The sequence below is a fragment of the Leptonychotes weddellii genome, chromosome 2, assembly GCF_054177405.1.
Source record: "Leptonychotes weddellii isolate Sample4059 chromosome 2, ASM5417740v2, whole genome shotgun sequence".
Lineage (NCBI taxonomy): Eukaryota > Metazoa > Chordata > Mammalia > Carnivora > Phocidae > Leptonychotes > Leptonychotes weddellii.
Window position 1 is genome coordinate 159,202,832 of NC_138370.1, and position 25,005 is coordinate 159,227,836.

General features: G+C 35.6%; 1 protein-coding gene across 4 annotated transcripts in view; it reads right to left on the reverse strand.

Moving 5' to 3' along the window:
• Positions 1–25,005, reverse strand: part of TBC1D19 (TBC1 domain family member 19) — a 150,484-nt gene that overhangs the window by 66,288 nt on the left and 59,191 nt on the right. For all 4 annotated transcript variants that reach the window (XM_081812523.1, XM_006739782.3, XM_006739784.3 and 1 more), the window contains 3 exons: positions 19,198–19,270; positions 14,652–14,690; positions 12,647–12,759 (listed from right to left, as the gene is read on the reverse strand). In XM_081812523.1, the coding sequence (XP_081668649.1) occupies positions 12,647–12,759; positions 14,652–14,690; positions 19,198–19,270 (225 nt within the window). The remainder of the gene's footprint in view (positions 1–12,646; positions 12,760–14,651; positions 14,691–19,197; positions 19,271–25,005) is intronic.

Consider the following 25,005-nt stretch of genomic DNA (forward strand, 5'->3'; position numbering starts at 1 on the left):
TACGCCTATCTAAGCAATCATAATGAAACTAATTCCACGAAGAATTAGTTTCTATAGAACAAAATAACAAGACGGTCACGCTCTGTCTAGCACCTTTCTCTTTGCGTACTGTTTTTTAGTTTTAGCGAAAGCCAATAAGCAGAAATCAATAAAGGTCATGTTAATCATTACAAAGGAAAAATGAAAGAAGGCTACGGCTGTAATCCAGAAAATGATCTAAGATTTGGAAAAACAAAAATATCCTAACATAGAAATAAAGTTCCTCCGAGGCTGTCAGGAGGAGATGCTTGCACCCTGATCCTGTGTCTGTGTCTCCTCATTCGCCGACGCCGTCCTTTCCTACGAAAGACCCACCCCGGCTGGAGCTGGACTCCGACAACATAGCATATGAAGAAGTCAGGTTTTTTTAATATTAGAATATGATCCCATGACACCATAAAATCTGATTAATGGTACATAGTGAAAAGATTAGGCTAATGTTTAATTTAATAGAGAGTAAGACATAGAAGATAGAGAGGGGAGATGGAAAGGAGAGAAAAAAGGAAAAAGGAAAAATAGGGAAAGAGGGAAGGAAAGAGGGAGGAGGGATTTGAGACTATAATCCAGTTAAGCATCAGGTTAATAGTTGGTCAGGCATTCAAAATATAGAATGAAGGTAAGGATCAAGGGGATAATAGTTGTCTTAATGACAGATGGAAATATCATCTCATTGCTTTAGCTGGCTCTTGTGTTCCTCCCAATGCCTCCAAACATCTTCCAGGCACTTTCAGCCCTGGCTTCTGCCCATCTGCAAACACTGCTTGGCTCCCCAGGTACACACCAATCTGTAAGACTCTTTCTGAAGACTCTGCCTCAGACAAGGAAGAGGTGAGGGGAAGGGTCATGTGGGACAAAGAATATCTGTTGTGAACAGCTGCCTTGGCAGGATGGTGTCCGACCCTATGTTTCCTGAAATATGATTTCTTAATCTGGAAAGATGCTTAATGCACAGTTCTTTGGTTTGGGTCAAAGTGCTCTTTGCCTAAAGATAATCTGGAGATTTACTGGCTATTTTTAGTCATTTTAATTTTAATAAAAAAGCCTTACTTTGCTCTTATTTATGATGTTTTGATTTCTTAACTAAGGCAAGATTATTTTATTTTAACTTCCATTGTATCTATTGAATCCATTTCTCTCACTAGAATAAAAGAACATTCTTTTTTTTTTTTAAAAGATTTTATTTATTTATTTGACAGAGAGACAGATAGTGAGAGCAGGAACACAAGCAGGGGGAGAGGGAGAGGGAGAAGCAGGCTTCCTGCTGAGCAGGGAGCCCGATGTGGGGCTCGATCCCAGGACCCTGGGATCATGACCCAAGCCAAAGACAGACACTTAACGACTGAGCCACCCAGGCACCCCATAAAAGAACATTCTTAAAGACAGGAACAGTACCTAATTCAAATACCAATCCTTGACAACTGACAAAGAGCCTAGTATTATACTTTAATGTTTTCTAGCAAACATTAGAGTGGAAAAGCTGGTAAGTTTAGAGGTATGCCTCTTTTAAAAAATCAAATAAATTTAAAATCACAAACTGATATGTGACTATTAAAGAAGTAAAAGAATCTAAAGCTGGATAAAGAAAAAGGTAATAATTCTTCCTTTTCCCATTCTGCCTTCCCAAAGAAACTAATGTTATTTGTATTTGTAACATTATTTATAATTTGTATTCTTCTATAACTTTCTCCATGCTTGTGTAAATATATACTTATATGTAGGGGTTTTAGTTGTCATTTTTTAAACATAAACTGGAATCATACTATACTCATTATTCAGCTTCTCTAACTTAGCTATATAGCATGGTCATCCCTCTATGTTAATAGGTATACATCTATCTTTCTTCTTGATAGCTACATATGCTTTATATTTTTAAAGCTCTGCCATAGAGAGATCACCATTTATTTAATCATTCTCCTACAGATAGATATGGAAGTTGCTTGTCACTACAAGTAACACTGTAATAGATATCCTTATACACATGTGCTTTTGTATCTATGGGATACACTGGCAAAGGAAGGAACATGGGCTGAAGGTTTTATATATATATATAAAAATATATATTCTAATATATATATATATATTAGCTGGACTACAATTTGCCTGATCATTTTCCAAAAATCATCAATTCAAATTCCTACCAGCAAGACATGAGAGCAAAAACTTACCTATATCCTCACCTCTTTTAATTTTCTCATGGATGAAAAATATGGTCTTACTGTTGTGTTAATTTGCACTTTCCCAAATATCAATAAAGTTGAACATCCTCTCATATGCTTATGGGGCATTTGAATTTATACTTCAATGATTTGCCTTTCAGAACATTTACCTATTTTTCTATTAGATTTTATTTATTTTATTAATTTGTTGGGCTATTTACAGTGAGGAATTAACCCTTTGTCATTTGTATTACAAATACCTTTTCTTCAAAAAAAAAAAGAAGTGTTGTTTGATTCTTATTTAGGGCATACGCTGACAAATTTTTTAAAAATTCCTTATGGCAGGGCACCTGGGTGGCTCAGTCATTAAGCATCTGCCTTCGGCTCAGGTCATGATCCTAGGGTCCTGGGATCGAGCCCCATGTCAGGCTCTCTACTCGGTAGAAAGCCTGCTTCTCCCTCTCCCACTCCACCTGCTTGTGTTCCTTCTCTCGCTGTCGCTCTCTCTGTAAAAAAAAAAAAAAAAATCTTTAAAAAAAATAAATAACAAAATAAAAATTCCTTACGGCTTTGGGTTTTCTTGCTTGCCTTAGGTAAGGCTATCCTACCACATGTTTATACAAATATTTTTCTATTTTTTCCTAAAATTGCTATTTCTTATTTAAATATTAAAAAATCTTTAAAATAAATAAATAAAAAAATAAAAATTCCTTACGGCTTTGGATTTTCTTGCTTGCCTTAGGTAAGGCCATCCTACCACATGTTTATACAAATATTTTTCTATTTTTTTCTAAAATTGATATTTTTTATTTAAATACTTATAATCTACCTGAAGCTTACTTTTATATGTCATAAGCAAAAGGTCTGTTTTCTTTCAGGAAGATGGTTAATTATCAGCATTATTTATTAAATAAACCATACATTTCCAATTGAAATAAAACTTTATTACTTCTCTATCAGAAATGGACTGATACAGCAGGTAGAAAATCAGTAAAGGATAAAGTTGAACACAACACCATTAACTGGATATAATGGACATCTATACATTACTTCATCCAACAATAGCAGAATATACATGCTTCTCAAGCTCACATGGAACATTCACCAAGACAGACCAATTCTGGGTCATAAAACATCCTAAACAAATTTAAAAGAATGAAAATCACACAACATCTGCTCTCAGATCACAATGGAATTAAACTAGAAACCAGTAACAGAAAGATAACTGGACAATGACTGAATACTTGAACATTAAACAACATTCACATGGGTCAAATAAGAACTCTCAAGATAAATTTAAAATATTTTGAACTAAATGAAAATGAAAACAACTTATGAAAATTTGTGGGATGCACTGAAAGTAGTGCTTAAAGATAAATTTATAAAAGCATTGAATGAATATATTAGAAAACAAAAATCTAAAATCAATAATCTAAGTTTCTACCTTAGGAAACTAGAAAAAGAAAAGCAAATTAAATCCAAAGTAAGCAGAAAAAAGTAATCATAATATTTAGAGCAGAAATAAATGAAACTGAAAACAGAAAATCAGTAGAGAAAAATTGTCAAAACCAAACTGGTTCTGGGGCACCTGGGTGGCTCAGGCGGCTAAGCATCCAACTCTTGGTTTCAGCTCAGGTCATGATCTCACAGTCATGGGATCGAGCCCCATGTTGGGCTCTGCACTCAGTGGGGAGTCTGCTTGAGATTCTCCCTCCCTTCCCCTCTACCCCTCCCCCTCTCACATGTGTGCATGCATGTGCTCTCTCTCTCTCTAAATAAAATCTTGAAAAAAAAAAGCTGGTTCTTTGAAAAGATCAATAAAGCTGATGAACCTCTAGCCAGGCTAACTAAGGAAAAAAGATGACACAAACCACTAATATTAGAAATGCATGTGAGGACGTCACTACAGATCCTGTGAACATTAAAAGGATAATAAAGGAATACTATAAACAACTGTATACCCACAAATTTGATAACCTAGGTGACATGGACCAATTATATGAACAACACAACTTGCCAAAATTCACACAAAAAGAAACTGACAACCTGAAAGGCCTATAACTGTTAAAGTAATTGATTCAATAATGGATAACCTTCCAAAACAGACAGTACTAAGCCCAGAGGGGTTCACTACCAAATGTTTAAGAAAGAAATTCTACCAATCCTCTACAATCTCTGTCAGAAAACAGAAGCGGGGGAATACTTCTTAACTCATTCTACAAGGTCAACATTACCCTAATACCAAAGACAGACAAAAATAACACAAGAAAAGAAAAATACAGACCAATATCACTCATGGAGACAAAAAAAAAAAAAAAAATCCTCAACAAAATATTAGCAAAACTGAATCCAATAACGTATAGAAAGAATTGTACACCGTGACCACATGGGATTTACCACAGGTCTTTAAAGCTAGTTCAACATTCGAAAATCAATTAATGTAATCTATCACATCAATGGGTTAAAAAGAAAAAAAACAGGATTAAATCAATAGATAAAGGAAAGCATTTGATAAAATCCAACACCCATTTATAATAAAAACTCTCATAAATTAGAATTAGAGGGGGAACTTCCTCAACTTCCTCAACAAGAATATCTACAAAAAACTTATAGCTAATGTTAATCCTTATGCTGAGAAACTCAAAGTTTTCCCCCTAAAATTAAGTGCAAGGCAAGGGTGTTGCTCTCACCACCATTTTCAATATCATGATGGAAGTTCTAGCTAGTGCAGTAAGAAAAGGAAATAAAATGTACACAGATTGACAATGAAGAAATAAAACTGTCTTTGTTTGCAAATGATATGACTGTCTATGTTGAAAATCCAAAAGATTTGACAAAAAAACCTCCTGGATCTAATAAGCAATTATAGCAAGGTTGCAAGATTAAAATGTTAATATACAAAAGCCAATCACTTTCATATATACAAGAAATGAACAAGGGGAATTTGAAATTAAAAACACAATATCATATACATTAGCCCCCCAAAGAATAATTTCAACTTAGGTAAATATCTAACAAAATATGTATAAGATCTATATGAGCAAAACCACAAAATTCTGATGAATGAAATCAAAGAAAAACTGAATAAGTGGAGAGATATTCCATGTTCAGTATTGTCAAGATTCAAGACGTGCATTCTTCCTAACTTGATTTATAGATTCAATGCAATCCCAATCAAAATCCCAGACAATTATTTTGTGAATATTGATAAACTGATTCTAAAGTCTGTATCAAGAGGTAAAACCCAAAATAGCCAACACAATATTGAAGGAGAAGGAGGAGATTTTAAAGTTTATATAAAGAGGTAAAAGACCCTGAATAACTAATGCAATATTGAAGAAGAACAAAATTGGAGGGCTGATATTACTGAACTTCAAGACCTACTATAAAACTATAGTAATCAAGGCAGTGTGGTACTGACAAAAGAACAGACCAATAAATCAATGGGACAAAATACAGATCCCAGAAATAGACCCACATAAATATAGTCAGCTGATCTTTGATAAAAAGAGCAAAGGAAATATGAGGGAGTAAAAAAACCAGAAAACAATCTTTACAAAAAATGATGGAGTAAGTGGACATCCACATACAAAAAAATTAATCTAGATACAGACTTCACACCCTTCATAAAAATTAACTCAAAATGGATTACAGAACTAAGTGTAAAGTGCAAAACTATAAAACTCATAGGAGATAACAGGAGAAAACTGAGATGACCTTAGATGTGGTGATGCCTTTGTAGATATAATACTAAAGACATGATTCATAAAAAGAAATAATGGATAAGCTTGCTGCATTAAAATTAAACACTTGTGCTCTGCAAAAGACAACGTCAAGAGAATGAGAAAACAAGCCACAGACCAGGAGAAAATATTTGTAAAAGATACATCTGATAAAGAACTGTTATCCAAAATATACAAAGAACTCTTAAAACTCAACAATAAGAAAACAAACAACTCAATTAAAAAATGGGCTAAAGAGCTTAACAGACCTTTACAGACACCTCAACAAAGAAGATGTACAGATGTCAAACGAGCATATGAAAAGATGCTCCACATCATATGTCATCAGGGAAATGCAAATTAAAACAACAAAATACCACTACACACCTACTAGAATGGCCCAAACCTGGAACACTGACAATACTAAATGCTGGTGGAGGTGGAGCAAAAGGAACTCGTGTCCATTGCTGGTTGCAGTGCAGAATGGTAGAGTCCCTTTGGAAGACAATTTAGTGGTTTCTTACAAGACTAAACATTCTGTTACCATACAATCAGCAATCTTGCTCCTTGGTATTTACCCAAAGGAGTTGAAAATTTATGTCCACATAAAAACTTGCACACTCATGTTTATAGCAGCTTTATTCATAGTTGCCAAAAGTTGTCCTTCAGCAGGTTAATGGATAAACTGTGGTATATCCAGACAATGGAATATTATTCAGCACTAAAAAGAAATGAACCATCAAGTTATGAAAAGACATGGAGGAACTTTAAATGCATATTACTATGTGAAAGAAGTCAATCTGAAAAGGCTGCATAATATATGATTCCAACTATGTGACACTCTGGAAAAGGCATAATTATGTAGACAGTAAAAAGATCAGTAATTGCTAGCATGTTGGAGGGGAAGAGATGAATAGGTGGAGCACAGAGGAATTTTAGGGCAGTGAAAATCTTCTGTATGATACTATAAGGATAGATACCTGTCATTATACATTTGTCCAAACCCTTAGAATGCACAACACCAAGACGAACCCTAAGGTGAACACTGGATTTTGGGTGATTATGATATGTCAACATAAAAGTTCATCAATTGTAGCAAATGTACCACTCTGGTGGGGGACGTTGACAGCTGGGGAGATAATCCATGTGTGGGGCACAGCAGGTATATGAGAGATCTCTGCACCTTCCTATCAGTTTTGCTATAAACCTAAAATTGCTCTAAAAAAATCAAGTCTTAATAATTTTAGTTTGAGTGATTTGAGTGATTTTAATTTATTTTTATATTTTTTAAAGATTTGTTTACTTGTCTTAGAGAGAGTATGCACATGCATGAGTAGGGAAGGGGCAGAGGGAGAGGATCTCAAGCAGACTCCCTGTGGAGCACAGAGCCCCACGCAGCGCTTGATTTCACAACCCTGAGATCCTGACCTGAGCTGAAACCGAGAGTTGGATGCTTAATCGACTGGGCCACCCAGGCACCCTGAGTGATTTCAATTTATTATTTATTTAATTTGCTATTTTAAAATGTTGGGTTTAGGGCACCTGGGGGGCTCAGTCATTAAGCGTCTGCCTTCGGCTCAGGTCATGATCCTGGGGTCCCGGGATCAAGTCCCGCATTGGGCTCCCTGCTCGGCGGGAAGCCTGCTTCTCCCTCTCCCACTCCCCCTGCTTGTGTTGCTGCTCTCGCTATCTCTGTCAAATAAATAAAATCTTAAAAAAAAAAAAAAAATGTTGGGTTTATATTTATATTAACATAAAAAAGTGAAGTTAAATCAAAGAAAATATTTCTTTAGGTAATATATACTGCAAACATGTATTCACATCTATATTATTGCCTATAATTCAGAAATTCCCTGTGGGAATTCTTTTTTTTTTGAAGATTTTATTTATTTGACAGAGAGAGACATAGTGAGAGAGGGAACACAAGCAGGGGTGAGTGGGACCGGGAGAAGCAGGCTTCCCATGGAGCAGGGAGCCTGATGTGGGCCTAGATCCCAGGACGCTGGGATCATGACTTGAGCCGAAGGCAGATGCTTAACAACTGAGCCAACCAGGTACCTCCCACAGGGAATTTCATTTTAATTGCTATTCTAAATAGTAATTTGTAATTGCATTTGTAATGCTTTTTATTGTAAATTAATAAACATCCTTCATGACCAATGCTAGAAAGCTAATAAATATTTTATTAAAAGCAAGTCATTAAAATTCTAATTGTAGTGCAATATGCTTCCATAAAGAAATACGTCTTCAAAATGCTGTGAATAACTGAACATCTATAACTCTTGACATCTAACAGTGCTACCAACAAAAATCTTTTAATTCTAGAAAAAAAAGCATATCAGACAATTTGAGACCTAGAAGGGACCTTTGAAATATCTAGTCTATTTGCCTTATTTGCACATTAAGAAAATGAGATCTGGTCAAGTTAACTGCCTTAGCTAACATTATAGAACTGGCTATTGGCTGAACTAGTCTTCCCAATTCCAGTCTATGGTGTTTGGTTTCAATAACTTTTAGTGTAATTTATCCATATAAAATGAAAGAAAAACATGGATAGGAGAGTTGAAATTATAACAATGTTATAGTGATAAGGGATGATTTTTATATTAATAGCTTAATTTTATTCTATAAAATACATAAGTATTTATAAAATGCAATGATTACCAATAATATAACAGGATATTCTTAAAGAATATTTTGTATAAGCTCCAGTAATATAGATATTTAAGAGTAATAAATTATAATTATAAAAAGCAATCTCTGAAAAACAAAGTAGCCCAAATTTTTAGTATCAGAGAATATTTAAAGTTTAGTATATATATTTGTTTGGTATTTTATGCAGACTTACACTACTTTAACTAAAGAAAAAAAGGAAATGTACTCTCAGGAAATGAAAGACCTCAAAGAACATTCCTAACATTTTACAGTTCATTAAACATCTAGACACTATGCAAGATACTGACATTCACAGATGGTGAAGAGGGAAAAATCTCTGTCCTCAGGCACTCAACATAGAAAAAGTGGCAGCCAAATAAAGTAAGAAGTATGGTACATTTTTCTCTGTCTTTAGGCCTTTGCTCCTGCCCTGGTTATGAAGGGAGAAAAAGAGAAGGAAGTATCTAGCTGTAACGGTGATGGAGCTAGGAGAAGACAAGATAGGGGAGAGAATGTTAGAAAAGCTTCTCAGAAAAGGTGATGGAATAAGCTGTGTTTGAAAGATGAGTAGGAGTCTCCACGCAGACAAAAGTCTGAGAAGGTTTTTTTCAGGAAAAGAACTGCGTGGTGCAGAGAGACAATAGAGCATCTCTTGGAGGACCACAAACACATCGAGGTAAAGATTATGCCTTTTCTTTTAGACATCATGAGTCTGGCATACTTTCAGAACACATATTGGGGTTCTTTTTTTTTAAGATTTTGCTTATTTACTTGAAAGAGAGAGAGCATGAGCCAGGGGGAAGGGCAGAGGAAGAGGGGCAAGCAAACTCCCCACTGAGCGGGGAGCCTAATGTGGGGCTCCACCCCAGGACCCTGAGATCGGGACCTGAGCCGAAGGCAGACACTTAACTGACTGAGCCACCCAGGGACCCCCACATATTGGAGTTCTGTAGGCAACTGGAAATAAAAGTTTTAGGCTTAAGAGAGAGCTTGGTTGAACCCAGAGTCAAAGCCATTAGGGAGTAAGTGACTTATGGATGAGACAGTGCAGGAAACATGTACAGAATGAAAAGAGGATCAAAATGGCATTCTTAGAAATACAAGCCCTTAAGGTCTAAAAAAGGAACCCAAATGGACACACACAAAAAAAGGAGAACAAGAGAATGAAGAACTAAGAAACTAGGGCAAACTAAAGACCAATATTTCAAGGGTGGAGTAGGCAAGAGTGTCAAACGCAGCAGACGCAAAGACTAAAATGTGTCCACTGTTCCTTGGTGACTTTAGCTAGGGCAGTTATAGTCCTGTAGTGGGGTGTATGCCCAGACTATGGTAGACTGAGTGATTAATGATTTTAAGGAAGTAGATGCTGCCACCATAGACTTTTCTTTCAGAAGGTTTAGCTACAAAAGTAGAGGAGGCAAGAACAGGTGCTGATGCAGTTAAGTTTACAGGTTTGGTAGAAGGAATCTGAATGAGTTTCTTAGGATGATTTCTGTTTTCTCTGGGTAGGAGAAGGTGAGGTGTTTCACTAAGACTCCACAAAGAAGTGCTGAGGCGAGTGAAGGTCAGAAACAGTCACTGTGAAGACTAACGAGCTGACCACGAAAACCTAGGAAGGTCAGGAGTTGTTGTGGACCCGCGTAAGGTTGTGGGGAACCTTATGAACTCACTAAAGGAAATGTTAAATATTAATACTAGTCCTGGCGATTTTATCAGTAAGGGAGTACCTAGAGCAAAGTATAGAGAAATTTTTTGTATTCTTTAATTAGCAAACTGAAATTAAGCAAAAATGTTTAAAATCTGAATAATGTTTACTAAACATGTGTATTTTTATATACACCTAGAGATTTGCATAAAAGAAAATATATAAAAGCAATCCTTTTAAACTTATCACGTATTTTCTTAGTAAGAGAAAAAAATCAAAGTTAGTAATGTTCTAGTGAAATAAATTAATTACTAGGAACTCAAAGCATTATATCCAGTCTTTCTGTTGAGGTAAGATTTTTAAAAATATCCTTATGGGTGTGAAATGTGAAATATTCCACTTATCTCTCTAACTCCTTAATTATGATGCTATGTGTAGTTTATTTTAAGTGACTGAAAAGTAATTGAACAAAAAGTTCTGATAAAGTATTCTTGATAAGAAGCAACCATTCCCCCTTTCTTTCCCCCCCTCTTCCCTCTAATGTACTACCTATAACAATTATTTGGAACTGTTTGTTCCAGTTTGTTGAGGTCATACTTTTACAGCTGAAAATAAGTGTAAACGATGGAAGGTGTTTGCTTCAATAAAATCAAAACTGCTTTTCTGATAATATTAATTTCTATTTACAAACTTGCCATTTTGCATTTAAAAATTAAGATGACTATTAGCTCCAAAATTCAAGTGTAAAAACTGCCTTTGTATATTATAATAAACAATCACTATCTGGGATTACTACTTTGATTCTAGGGTGATACTTCTGGAAAAATTCTAAGTTTGTTCCTAAAATAGCAGCAGTTAGTTCCTCTGGAGAGACAGATTTTGTTAATCTAGCGCCTGGTTAGTGAACGTGGTAGGTCATCTACACGGTTAGATCAGAACAAGAGTTACCATCTCTTCTCCAAGAGTTGATACACTCACAAAAAATGCCCAATATACACTCAACATCTATTCTGTAAACTGTTACTTCTAGTGTCACCACAAAAGATCAGCAATATCTGGGGCGCCTGGGTGGCTCAGTCCTTAAGCGTCTGCCTTCCGCTCCGGGCATGATCTCGGGGTCCTGGGATCGAGCCCCGCATCGGGCTCCCTGCTCAGCCGGAAGTCTGCTTCTCCCTCTCCTGCTCCCCCTGCTTCTGTTCCCTCTCTTGCTTTCTCTCTCTCTGTCAAGTAAATAAATAAAATCTCTAAAAAAAAAAAAAATCAGCAATATCAGTTGGTCTAAAACTTCTCTGAAATAAATCATAATGTTTATTCTTTCAAAAAGGAAGTGATTTTTGACAGTGCTGATCACAGAGATTTAAAACATACATATATACACAAGCACATAAGTATATAATTTACAAAGGTTAGAGGTGTAGTTTTTATTATAATATTTAATTTTCTTAAAAACTGCATTATTATAAATTATAATTAAGTTGTAACATAATTAATGCAACATGTAAGTATTATTTTATTACTACCATTAACGGTGACCATTTGTGTCAAGCACTATGGTAGAAGACTAACATACATCACTTCATTTAATCACAACCACTCTATGATATAAATATTATTACCTATATTTAAGAATGGGTAAATTGAGGTTTCAAGAAATTTAACTTGCTCAATGACTCATTTCAAATAAGTTGAGAAAGCTAGGAGTTGAAACCAGGTCCATATGATTCCAACACCCATGCTTTCAAGGACTAGGCTAGGGAAGTATCAGTTTGCTATTTATTAAAATCTTTAAGTGGATGGATTATATGATCAATGGGCTTAAAGCAAAAAAAGTAAAATTTTTTTTCAAAAGGAATCAATGTCTTATATCATTTTTCTTTATTGAATCTATTACCTGTCTGTTGGTGATTTCTCTTCATATTCATTATATTTCCTAAAATAAAATGTTCCTATACTTAGAAAAATAATATTCCCATATAATATGTCAATTTTTAGAACCATAAAAATAGTGCATGTTTCAAAAGTAACTGTAGGGAGAAAGGGCTCATTCACATATACTGGGTGGGGTGGTCCTTCTTTATTTCTCCCTATTCTAACAACACAGTTCTACCAGATGTCTTCACTGACCTCCACTGGCGGACTCCATTTCTTACAATTTTATTTACTGGTTTTTGCACCTGTAAGTTTAAAGTATCCAACTAATTACCAATAACAAAAACTTCTATGTTAAGCACACAGTGATTAAATTCTGTTAATCTTGTCTTGGAACTCAAAACTATAGTGACTTTGAAAATAAAAAAGGGGGTAAATACATTAGACTAAGAAACCAAAGTAGAGAAAAAAAGAAACAAAAGTATTTCTATTTTGAGTAACTGGTCGTTGAAGAATAAACATTAATAGCTCAAATCTGGCCCATCTTCTCTCCTTCTTACCTCCGGTTGACTGGAAATATTCAAAATGAGAGCCCATAAGTCTGCTCTCAGTGCTGTGGGGCTTCCTTGTCGGATATACTGTTGAGCAGCTGCACCATCTTGTTCTGCTAGAACTGTCAGAAGTGTAGAAAGATCTCATTAGAAAATTCATAATGTAAGAAATAACACTGAAATCCTTAATTAAAATATCTTTGGGGAAGCTAACATTTCATCTTATATCTAACATTACATCACGTCTGGACAACCTTCTTTTACTCTCTGAATTTTGATGTGGCCCTGTTTACAGCCCTATACGTGTCAAGCCTTAAATTCCCCCACCTTCTACCTAATCTGGTAAAAGTTTTTAATGTAAGTATCTGGAAATCACTTTGCTTTAACTATAGCTGCACATATATATATATAATCTTTGGGTTCCATGATCAAGTAAAGTCATATTTACAAAAAACTCAAATTTCTTTTTTTTTTTTAAAGATTTTATTTATTTATTTGAGAGAGAGAATGAGAGAGAGAGAGCATGAGAGGGGGGAGGGTCAGAGGGAGAAGCAGGCTCCCTGCCGAGCAAGGAGCCCGATGCGGGACTCGATCCAGGGACTCCAGGATCATGACCTGAGCCGAAGGCAGTCGCTTAACCAACTGAGCCACCCAGGCGCCCCAAAAAACTCAAATTTCTTATGCATATTCTCTAAGTCATGAATGTTCTAGTATTTGGAAGTAGTATGGTATTTGAAGTATTATGGTTAAGAATTATAAAGGTGATGTGCCCTGGGTGTCATATGCAACTAATGAATCGTTGAACACTACATCAAAAACTAATGATGTATCATATGGTGGCTAATTGAACATAATATAAAAAAAAGAAAAAAGGAATTATGAAGGATGTAAGATATCTAATTTATTAGATGACTTCCTAGTTATCTGCCAAAATCAACAGAAAAGAGAGATTTTTTTTTTTAAAAAGAGGTAAAAAATAAAAGATCTAATAACCTTTAAGAAGGCCAAAAACTATTTGTAAGCAGCCAAGTTCACAAAATTAATATATTATCCTTTTGCTTTCATTTTCATTTTTATTTTCTTTAATGAAAATACCAACTATTAAGTCTGGAAATAAAGGCTCTCCCAAAACACAAACAAACAAAACAAAAAAAGCAAAAAAAAGATATACCAGACAACTGCTGGTATTTATCTAACATAAGTTTTCTTATTATTTTCTTCTTAAAAGGGAAAAATAAAAGCTTATACTAAATGAAAATGACATAACCTAAAGAAATAAAGGGATCATATAAAATAAAAAGAGATGAGATATATTCTTTAATTTGCAATTGTGTTTAATGCAAATGTCAAACATATGAGGGAAAAATGATGAAGTCTTGAATAAATATGATCTTGAAAAATTGAACTAGGGAGTTTAGAACATGACAGTACAATTGCCATAGAAGGTACTTTGTGATCCAAAGACTTACCTGCACTTCGTATTTCAAAGACAAAACAAGATTTATAAAAACAAGGAAAAGAATCTTCAAAAGGTAGGGAAAAATTATTCCCTGGAACACTAAGAGCCGCTTTGGCTATTAAGTCTTACCATTGTGAACGGTCATCGAGAAGCATGAAAGTTACAGTTTCTCCTGATGCAAGGGCATATTCCCATTAACACTAATGAGAAGTGTGTCGGTGCATCAAAGAGAGAGCCTGCCTCTTTGATTTTAAAATGAAATTCTATTGCTAAATGGAGTAAGCTAACATTCTTGAAGAATGTGTGTCTGCATTTATTACTTCCTTTTTAGTGAACCATCTGTGTACTTCTTTATCTAACATTTATTGATGAAGCCAAAATGATGCATTTCTCCTCTTTATAAAGATTCCCATTATATTAACTACACAACTAAATATTACTCTTTTTTAGATTTTTAACTTTTTAGAGACTGAATTTCAGTTGGAGGTATAGAATGCAGACATTTACTTCAGACTGTTTCATTTTCAGAAAGTATAAGTATAATCAAAAGCTTACCTTTTTGCCCAATACGTACATGCTCATTTTCAAAAAGTTCTAAAAATGATAAAATAAAATTATTAGACACAAATATGATCAACCACGTTTAGAAAAATATTAGGTATATTTTTTCTGCTATTGATACTGTTTTAAAGCTGATTGGCTCTATAGAGAACTACAAGAATATGTATCTTTATATGTAGAAAAATCTTTTTTCTAAGTTGTTTAAAGTTTATGGAAATTAAAAATAAGTACATTTAATCAGAAGAAAAAACTGATAATTTTCCTTTGTTAAAATAAAACAGAATATCTTTTCACAACAGAAAAATGTCTACTCATCTTGACAGCTTCATTTGCAAAACCCTACTTCTGCTCTCTAATCTGCTATGAAAGCATAGCTGAAAAAAGCCTTAATGCTATTATAGGTAAAATTCCACTATACAAATGCCATTTTAAAAGATTATATGGGAGAAAGAAAGATTTGCTTTTTTTAAAAAAGATTTTATTTATTTATTCATTTTGAGAGAGAGAAAGAGAGAGCACGCGAGCGCAAGAGAGCAGGGGGAGGGGCAGAGGGAGAGGGAGAGAGAAAATCTCAAACAGACTCCATACTGAGTGCGGAGCCCAACGTGGGGCTGGATCCCATGACCCATGGAGATCATGACCTGAGCCAAAATCAAGAGTCAGGTGCTTAACTGATTGAGCCACCTAGGCATCCCAAAGATTTGCTTTTAAAGTACCAATCATACTGGGAAAAGACTCGATAAACTAAATCACATTAAAAAAAGAAAAAACTTCTATTCATCAAAAGACACCATGGAGAGTGAAAAGGTAAGTCGCAGAGTGGGAGAATATATCTGCAATACATATACCTGGCAAAGGACTTGTATCTAGAACCTGTAAAGAACTCCTGGAAAAGACAGACAACTATCTGACGCAATAGGCAAAACATGTGAACAGGTTCTTTACAAAAGAGGAGACCCAAAGGACCAGTAAAGTTATGGAAAGAGGCTCAACCACATTAGTCATCAGAGAAATGCAATTAAAACCATTATGAAATACACACCCATTGTAATGGTAAAATAAAAAACGGGCAATTCTACATTCAAAGGAAATGAAGCAAATGAACTTTTCAGACGAAGGTGGTGGGAATGTAAATAGTGCAGCCACTTGGAAAACTGGCAGCACCTACTAACACTGAATGTATGCACATCCTAGGACAATTAGCAATTTACTCTCAGGTATACACCTTAATGCATGCATATGTGCCCCAGGGGACATATACTAGAATATCATGGCAGCATTACTGGTAATAACCAAATAGTGGGAACAACTCAAATGACCCTCAATAGTAGAAATCATCAACTGTATGATCCCATATCTATAAAGTAAAAAATAGGCAAAACTAACCTATGATGTTAGAAGTCAGTATAGTTGTTACCCATGGAGGTGGTAGAGTCTAGAATTGTACTTGGAGGCTTCTGGGATGCTGGTAATACTCTATTTCTTGATCTAGTCAGAGGGTTCACAAGTGTTTTCACTTCATAAAAATTCACTGATCTGTATACTTAGGATTTGTGTCCTTTTCAGTATGCACATTATACTACTATAAATGTTATTCAAAAATTAGAGCAAAAAAAAAAAGATTATGAAACTATGAGAGGGAAAGATTGTAGCTCTTCTCCCCATCCCAGAGAAAATCATTTTTTCAATTTCCTTTCTTCCTCTTTCTTCCCACCAGCTGAGAAAGGAGGAGCTATTAATTGGATTTGTTAGATTCTACAACAGTGATTAGTTTGCCTTTTCTAATGAATGGGATAACCATGTGTTAAGGGCCATGAACTTACATGTGACTGTCTGGGTAAGTAGAGCCTGGGTCCCCTGGCAACCTGGTGACCATCTTGGCACTTGTTTCCCTCCTCCCAATTTCTAGCAGTCCTGCTTTGAGGAGTAGAGAATAAAAACAACTGCATCAACTAAAGAGACTATCAGCCTCCTCTAGCAGATGTAGTGTTCCTTCCTCTGCTCCAACTGTCCCTTGTATGCCTTGTATGTAATAATAGCAAATACTACACTGATTCTTATCTGAATCTTACTTTCCACTATATCTTCACCAAGAGTAAAGATTATGTCATATCTTTGTGTTCACTAGTCTCTGGCCCTTAGCAGCGTCTCACATTTGTTGTGTCACAAGTGAATCAAAGAAGAAAGAACTATACTCCAGATTAAGAAAACAATTAGGCTTTCTAAAGCATAGCTACTACAGGATTTAGAATAATATTAAGCAATTCTCATGGGTTATTTCAAAAATGAAAAACATAAATATCATTCAAGGTTGTATTATTATTATTTTCTTTTCCTTTTGTTATATATATGGCTATCACTGGCCATGAACAGAAATAGAAGATATCTGTCTTAGTCTGTTCAGATTACGATAATAAAACACCCACAGACTGGGTTATAAACAACAGAAATTTATTTCTTACAGCTCTGGGGACTGGAAGTCTAAGATCAGGGCGCCAGTATGGTTGGGCTCTGGTGAATGCCCTCTTCTGGTTTGCAGACTCCTGCCTCTTCTCTGTGTCCTCACATGGTGGAAGGAGCTAGAGAGCTCTTTCACAAGGGTGCTGATCTTATGCGTGAGTGCACCACCCTCCTGACCTAATCACTTTCCTGAGCCTCCACCTAATACCATCACCTAGGGGATTAGAACTTCAAAATAGTTCAGGACAAAAACATCTAAACCATAGCAGTATCTTCTTCTGTAAGATATCTGATATCTTCTTATAAAATAAAAAAGGACTATTAAAGGGGCTAGGAGGGGAGGCAGCATATAATGGCAGACTTTGGAGGCAGACTGTTTAGTTTTGAATCTTGGTTCTAGCACTTACTAGCTTTGTGACCTTGGGCAAGTTACTTAACATCTCCACTTCTTCAACTTTAAAATAGTAGTAATACTTATATCTCACATGACACTAGAAAATTAAAGCCACAATGTAGTGTAACTATATGCCACCAGAATGACTACAAAGAAGATGGCATACATCAAGCATTAGCAAACATATAGGACAACTTCTACTCTCATACCTTGTTGGTGGAAGTGTAAACTGGTCCTACGGTTTTTTCTTTGGAAATTATCTACTAAAGCCGAACTTATGCAAACCCCAGGAGAGAGAAATTGTCTTCCCAGGTGTATACTCAACAGTGGAGTATACATATGCTCACCAAAAGAAACATACTAGGATGTTCATAGCAGCCTTATTTGTCATATCCCAAACTTGAAACTTCCCAAATACTCATCAACAGCAGAATGAATAAATCAATGTGTGGTATATCAATACAGTAGAACATTATAATACAAAAAAATTGCCCACAAATACATACAATACGGCTGAATCTCAGAAACATAATGGGGAATAAAAGAAGTCAAACATCAAAGGGTACATACTATATGCTTCCATTCATATGAAGTTCAAGAACTGGCAAAATTAATCTATACTGCTAGAAATCAGAATAGTGGTTATCTTTGACAAAGGAAATAAAGATTGAAAGAGGGTAGAAGGGGCCTTCAGTTTATTGATCTGGATGGTATTTTAATAGGTGTGTCCAATTCATAAAAATTCAATGAGCCATTCTCTTAGGATATATGTATTTTTCCTTTTTTTAAAAAATATAATCTCTACACCCAACTTGGGGCTCAAACTCACAATCCAGAGATCGAAGTCACACTCTCTACCAATTTAGCCAGGCAGCCTCCCCTGTACTTTTCTATATGCATTATACATTAACAAAGTTTTAAAAATGGTAATAGTACATACCTCCTAGAGCTGCTGGGGTTAAAATGAGATAATACACATGTAACATATAGTATGTACTCAATGATTTTATTATATTTACTATTATTATTAATAAGAAATAGCCAACTTCCTTATTTTATAGAGAAAGAAACAAGTCCAGAAATGTAAAGTGACTTGTCCAAGTCACATAGCTAGCCAGTGGTGGAGGAAAGACTAGAACAATTCCACTACAATATAGGCCTCCATATTTTAAGTCAATTTTTACTTCTTGTTTATTATAGCTAAATACTAATCTGGTCTTTTATGAAAAACACATTGTATTTATGCACAAAAAGAGAAAAGCTGGGGAAATGTTCTGTTTGGTTAAGATTTAAAAGACACTAATTTTATAGCCTAAGTTTATACAAGGTAGAATATATGTATATAATTAAATGGTGATACAAACAGTAATAAAAATAGATGGTAATGGCCAGTAAATGAAAATATGAGTGCTGCCAGTGACAATTTTACCAACAAAATGACTTAAGTATGTTAAATGACTTTTCAAAATTAAAGACCTTCAAATAAAAAGACAAAATCTAGTTGAATTCTGATAATTATAACATACAGAATTCTATTCAATAATTAACAGTAATCAAGGAGTAATCAAAAAGTATGCTTAGTTTTCAGACATAAAAAGTTACTAGATTAATTTGGAAATGACAAGATGGGCCTTCAACTCACTCTCATTTATCATTAATTATCTGCTGTATGGAAGAAACACTCACCAGGAGGCACTTGTGTAGAATCATCTATACCCAGCTGTCCTGTAGTTAAGCCGAGTTCTACAAAGAATTCTTTCTGAAAAATAACACACATAGAATTAACATACATCTCAGGCTTTGCTACACAGTATCAAAAAAAATCAGCCTCCTCCAAATGTAAGCTTAAATAAAAATCACAATGAAAAATGAATCTTTGCTTCCTTCAAATATCTTAAAAAGAAGATGATATTATTGAACTTTTCAAGAGTAATGTGTTAGCCAAATTTTGCTTTTTTAAGTAATAGTAAGTAAAGTAAAGTAAGTAAACTAAGTAAAGTAAGACATGATAATTATACTTTTGAGTAAAGAACTAGTAACATTCAAATCTTTCCTGAAACATACCCACACAGTATGTGTAGAACTCAACAATTTTATCTTCTAAATTCATTGTCTAAAATTCCCAATATGATTCTCTACCTGTTTTCTATGGTACTGTACTTCACTTCGCTTTTAATCAACTAAACACTGCAAATATCCAAAACAACTTAAATTAATTTTTAAGTAAAATTAGACTTTCAAGTGTTCTGCTAAACTAAGAACAAATTAGATTTATTCTCCAGACTTCCTCCACTTATCTAGTAATGTCTAGGGAAAGTAATCATGTTTGTCTGTTATTTTTTAAATATATAACAACCCCATATATTCACATTACTTTTATTCCCTAAGTAATTAAATATTTCTATTAATATTTGCCTCAGTGTTTTGTTATTATTCTAATTGCTAAAACCAAACTTCCTTCTCCTTTAAAAGATGGAATTAGTTTTGGGGCGCCTGAGTGGCTCAGTCGGTTAAGCATCTGCCTTCGGCTCGGGTCATGATCCCAGGGTCCTGGGATCGAGACCCACATCAGGCTCCCTGCTCTGTGGGAAGCCTGCTTCTCCCTCTCCCGCTTCCCCGCTTGTGTTCCCTCTCTCTCTGTGTCTCTCTGTCGAATGAATAAATAAAATCTTTAAAAAAAAAAAAAGATGTAATTAGTTTTAATCCTTCATAATTATATTATTATTTAAGTTAGTGATTTATTTCTGCCCCTCATAAGACAGTTATCCAGCCTAACATGTACAGTCATTTCATTTTTGTATTGATTTTAAATAACTGATGTTATACTTCAATTTTTAACTAAACTTGGTTTTTACATATACTTTTAAAAAGCACTTCAATTATTTTTCCAATTTTTAATGACTAAAGAGGAAAAGTCCCTTCATACTACAGAAGGGACCTAGATCCAATAAACATGTCAATATTAGCTTCTGTAATCACAGTGGAGAATTTTACTTATGCTAAGACATGATAAGGCACAGAAACAGAACTCTGAACATTCATTTTCTATTTCACTGCTCTGTACTATTTTTCATTCAATATCAGTAGACCTGCACCCCAATCTCAGATTTTCTTCAAAACTCACCCAAGATACTAGGCCTTCTGGGATGCCTTCCTTGATATTCTGGGCTAATGGAAACAACTTTATATGCTATATGTATTACCTTTTATAAACCTCTACAAAGCATAGAATCACATCATATTGAAATTATCTTTTTATTGTCCATCTCCCCATTAACCTGAAGCTCCTGGAAGGCAAGGACTGTGTCTTACAAATATTGGTACGCCCAGTAGAGTGTGCTGAGTGACAAATAGCAGAGGGGCTCCATAAATATTGAATCACCCTGCTGAGCTCTAGTTTCCAACCTGTTGCCTCTATATGACTGAAACAGTAAATAGGAATGAGTTGACAATTTCACTTTAGAGTTAATAAATTTCAGTTTATTTAAAAAAATGTCTTTTTAACATGGATGAGTCTATATAACATTGTAAACTACGTGTGAAAGCCATCTATTAAAGGCTCATTTGACTCAGTGAGCCTTACCAAGTTCAATACTCATACACACAGACCAGGGTCTCAAATAAACCATGCATCCTGGAGTCAGAATCGTATCACCAGGTCACATGACTCAAGGAAGGCAGGAACAACTAGCCCTCGTCACAGCAGGAAGAGAAGGACTAACCATACTCTTAGTGGGTATAGCCACAAGTTTTTTGAAAATTAGCCACAGGCTTTTGGTTCTTCAATAGCTAAGAATGAATCCACATCAGCTCCAGGTCCCCCCAGACAGACAGAAGACATACCTAGTCCCACTCACACACATGCTAAACCTTTTCATACAGTATCCTTTCCCTGCTTCTTTACCTAGCAAACTCCTTCAAACTAGTCCAAATGGCAGTACCTCTAAGAAGACTTCCCACCACTTCCAGCAGAAGAATCTGCCACTTCCTCTTCTGTACACTTTGTATAAACTACTACAAACAGGACTTCTGACATTTTTTAAAAAATAACTTCTTAAAAATTAATTTTTTTAATTGATTAGATTTTTAATAGTAATGATTAACAGTTATATACTGCTTACTAAGTTTCAAGTACCATCTATATGCTTTATATTTTAGTTTCCTAGGGCTTCCATAAAAAAAAAAAAAAGTCCCACTAACTGGGTGGCTTTAAACAACAGAAATTTATTCTCACAGTTCTAGAGGCTAGAATCAAGGTGCTAACAAGGCCATGCTCTCCCTGAAGACTCTAGGGGAGATCTGTTCCAAGCCTTTCTCTTAGCTTCTGGTATTGCTGGCAACCTTTGGTGTTCCTTGGCTTATAGATGCCTAACTCCAATCTCTGCCTCCACTGTCTTTTTTTTTTTTTTTTAAAGATTTTATTTATTTATTTGAGAGAGAGAGAATGAGATAGAGAGAGAGCATGAGAGGGGGGAGGGTCAGAGGGAGAAGCAGACTCCCCGCTGAGCAGGGAGCCCGATGCGGAACTCGATCCCGGGACTCCAGGATCATGACCTGAGCCGAAGGCAGTCGCTTAAACCAACTGAGCCACCCAGGCGCCCCTGCCTCCACTGTCTTAAGAAACTCTCCTTGTCTCTCTTCTGTGTCTCTTCTCTCATAAAAACACTAGTCGAATTGGATTTCCGGCCCATCCAATTTCTGCAAGATATTACCTTAATCATTTATCTCTTCCTTTACCCTTCAACAACTCTGAAAAGACCCTCCACAATATAATTTTGCATGTGGTCAAACTTTTCTTGGCAGGCATTCATCCTGGAACCCTCCACCTCTTGCTTCAATCTGGAATCCCTGTGCTCTGGTCCTATTGCACACCCTCTGCCCTGAAACTTCTTTTCATTCTCATTCTGGAAATTTTTCTTCTCTTAGGTTGGAACCCTATTTCCTGGGTTCCCCTATTTTGCTCTCTTTATGAGCTTGTTTTGGAGGTTTTGGTAATAGTTCCCCAAATAAGAGTAAATATTTTAGATCACATATATCTGAAAATGTCTACTCCAACCTCACATCTGATTAACTGTTGGCTACATACAGAATTCTTGGCTTGAAATCATTTGGATTGTTAAAGGGATTACTTCAAAATCTTCTGGCTTCCAGTTTTGCTGCTGAGAAGTCAGATGCCACTCTAATTCCTGACACTTTATATGTATTCTATTTTCCTTCTATAAAGTTTTTAGAGTCTTCTTTTCAGGGGCCTTGATATTGGTCCTCTTTCATTCATGGCATTGGAAAGTGGGTGGGGACCTTTTCATACCAGAGGTTCCTATCTTTCAGGTCTTGGGAATTTTAAGAATTCCCTTACCACTGTTTTCTCTTTCTGGAACTCCTACTAGTCAGATGTTAGCCCTTCTGGATTTATCATCCAGGTAAAAAAAAAAATCTTTTCCCTCTTATTTTTCATCTTGTTGGCTTTTTGCTTTTGTTTTGTCTTTTTTTTTTTTTTTTAAGATTTTATTTATTTATTTTGACAGAGAGAGAGAGAGAGACAGCAAGAGAGGGAACACAAGCAGGGGGAGTGGGAGAGGGAGAAGCGGGTTTCCCGCTGAGCAGAGAGCCCAATGTGGGGCTTGATCCCAGGACCCCGGGATCATGACTCAAGCCGAAGGCAGATGCCTAACGACTGAGCCACCTAGGCGCCCCTTGTTTTGTCTTCAGATAGAGATTTCCTCACCTTTGTTTTCAACTCTCCTACCATATTTTTGATTCCTAAATGTTCTTTTTCATTCTCTCATGTTTTGTGGTTTTAATGAAACTCTGTTCTTGTGTAATTCTTGTTTCATGAGTAGTATCTTCTCTGAGAATATTAATGGATTAAGTCTTGGAAAGAAATGTTTAATAGGTTAACCTCTTTGTCCATGTGAAGATGACCTTGGGTTTACCTTCTCCCAGCACTGTTGCCCTGTGTTCTGGATCTCACACACACCACATATACACACGTACACACAAATTGTGGCAAAGGAATGCCAGCTACATTACTAAGCAATGGACTTTACTGAAAAAATATGACCCTTGATGATAAATTACATTTGAAATAGAAGACTGTGAGTGGACTATAAAAATCTATTAGAAAACACAGGTCTTAGTTGCCTGGTGTGGTGTCTCTTGATAGGACTTGGAAGTTATGCTCATGTGCATTACAAGAAACAGTTCCTATCGTGTATGACTTCCCTATGTTGTACCTATGTAACTTTGTCACTTCCAATTGCATGCATTCCTTGTCGGGGCTGGGAAGTAGCATAGGATTGGCTGTAAGGAATCCCAGTGAAGATCTACGTGATATACAGACATGCTATGTTTTCTGTCCTGTCCTATTCTACAAATCTAAGTGAACCTGATGCCAGGTTATGACCTATTGTATCCTGTGAGTGTGAATGTAACTCTAAACCTAAAACAATTATAGTGGTCATGATAAACATTCATTCCCTAAATTGGCTATTTTTCTTTTTTTGGTTTTAATTTTGGTTTCTGCCTTTCAAATTGGAAGATTTCAAATATCTGGAGATCCTAGGCTGGTCAGTCATATTTAGGAATGAGGCAATCGAAGGGGAAGCTGTGTCTGCAAGGATAGGGCATAGGATGCAGTAGAGGGAGAGAACTGGGCAGGCACAGTGATGGAGGTAGGGGATGAGGGTATCAGTCTCATCATTTGGTCAACTTTCACTTAATTTCTGTTTTCAAAATAGTGTCTCATTCCTGTACTGCTCTAAATCTGAAGTCTCTGAATTCTTAGCCTTTCTGATTCTTTTTCTCTCATGAATATGTCTCTGGTCTCCTGTGGGGAAGGAGGAGTCATCTGAATATGCAAGGTGGTAGGAGTCTGTAGGTCTACTCTCTCCTGATATAGACTTTCACACAGTCTCATTTTCAACCCTATTGCTCACCAAGGCCTTCTATAACATGTGGCGTCTCCAATTCTTGAGCCTTTCCAAAGTTCTATGGAGAAAATCATCTTGCTTCTTGTAACAGTCAGTGTCCAGTCAGAAAATAGAAATCATACCAGAAATATGAACAGGGAAGAATAGAATTAGCAAATGCAAAAAGCAACTATGACTTCTAGACCGATGAAGAAGGAACCAAGAAGGATCTAAGAACTCAGGAAAGGGTCCCCCTTGCCCTCAAGACTGAGATTCAGACTTTCTTTTTTTACGAAATTCTCACCATAGTAAGTTGTAGTTACCATCTGTTATCAAAGTTATTACACTATTACCTACTATATTCTCTATGCTGTACTTTTCAGCCCCGTGCTTTATTTATTTTCTAAATGGAAGTTTGTACCTTTTAATCCCCTTCACCTATTTTGCCCATCTCCCCACCACTCCCCACTCTGATACCCACTAGTTTGTTCTCTGTATTTGTGAGTTTATTCTCTTTTTTGTTTGTTTTCTACTTTGGATTCCATGAGATTCAGTCTTTTTTTTTTTAAAGATTTTATTTATTTAT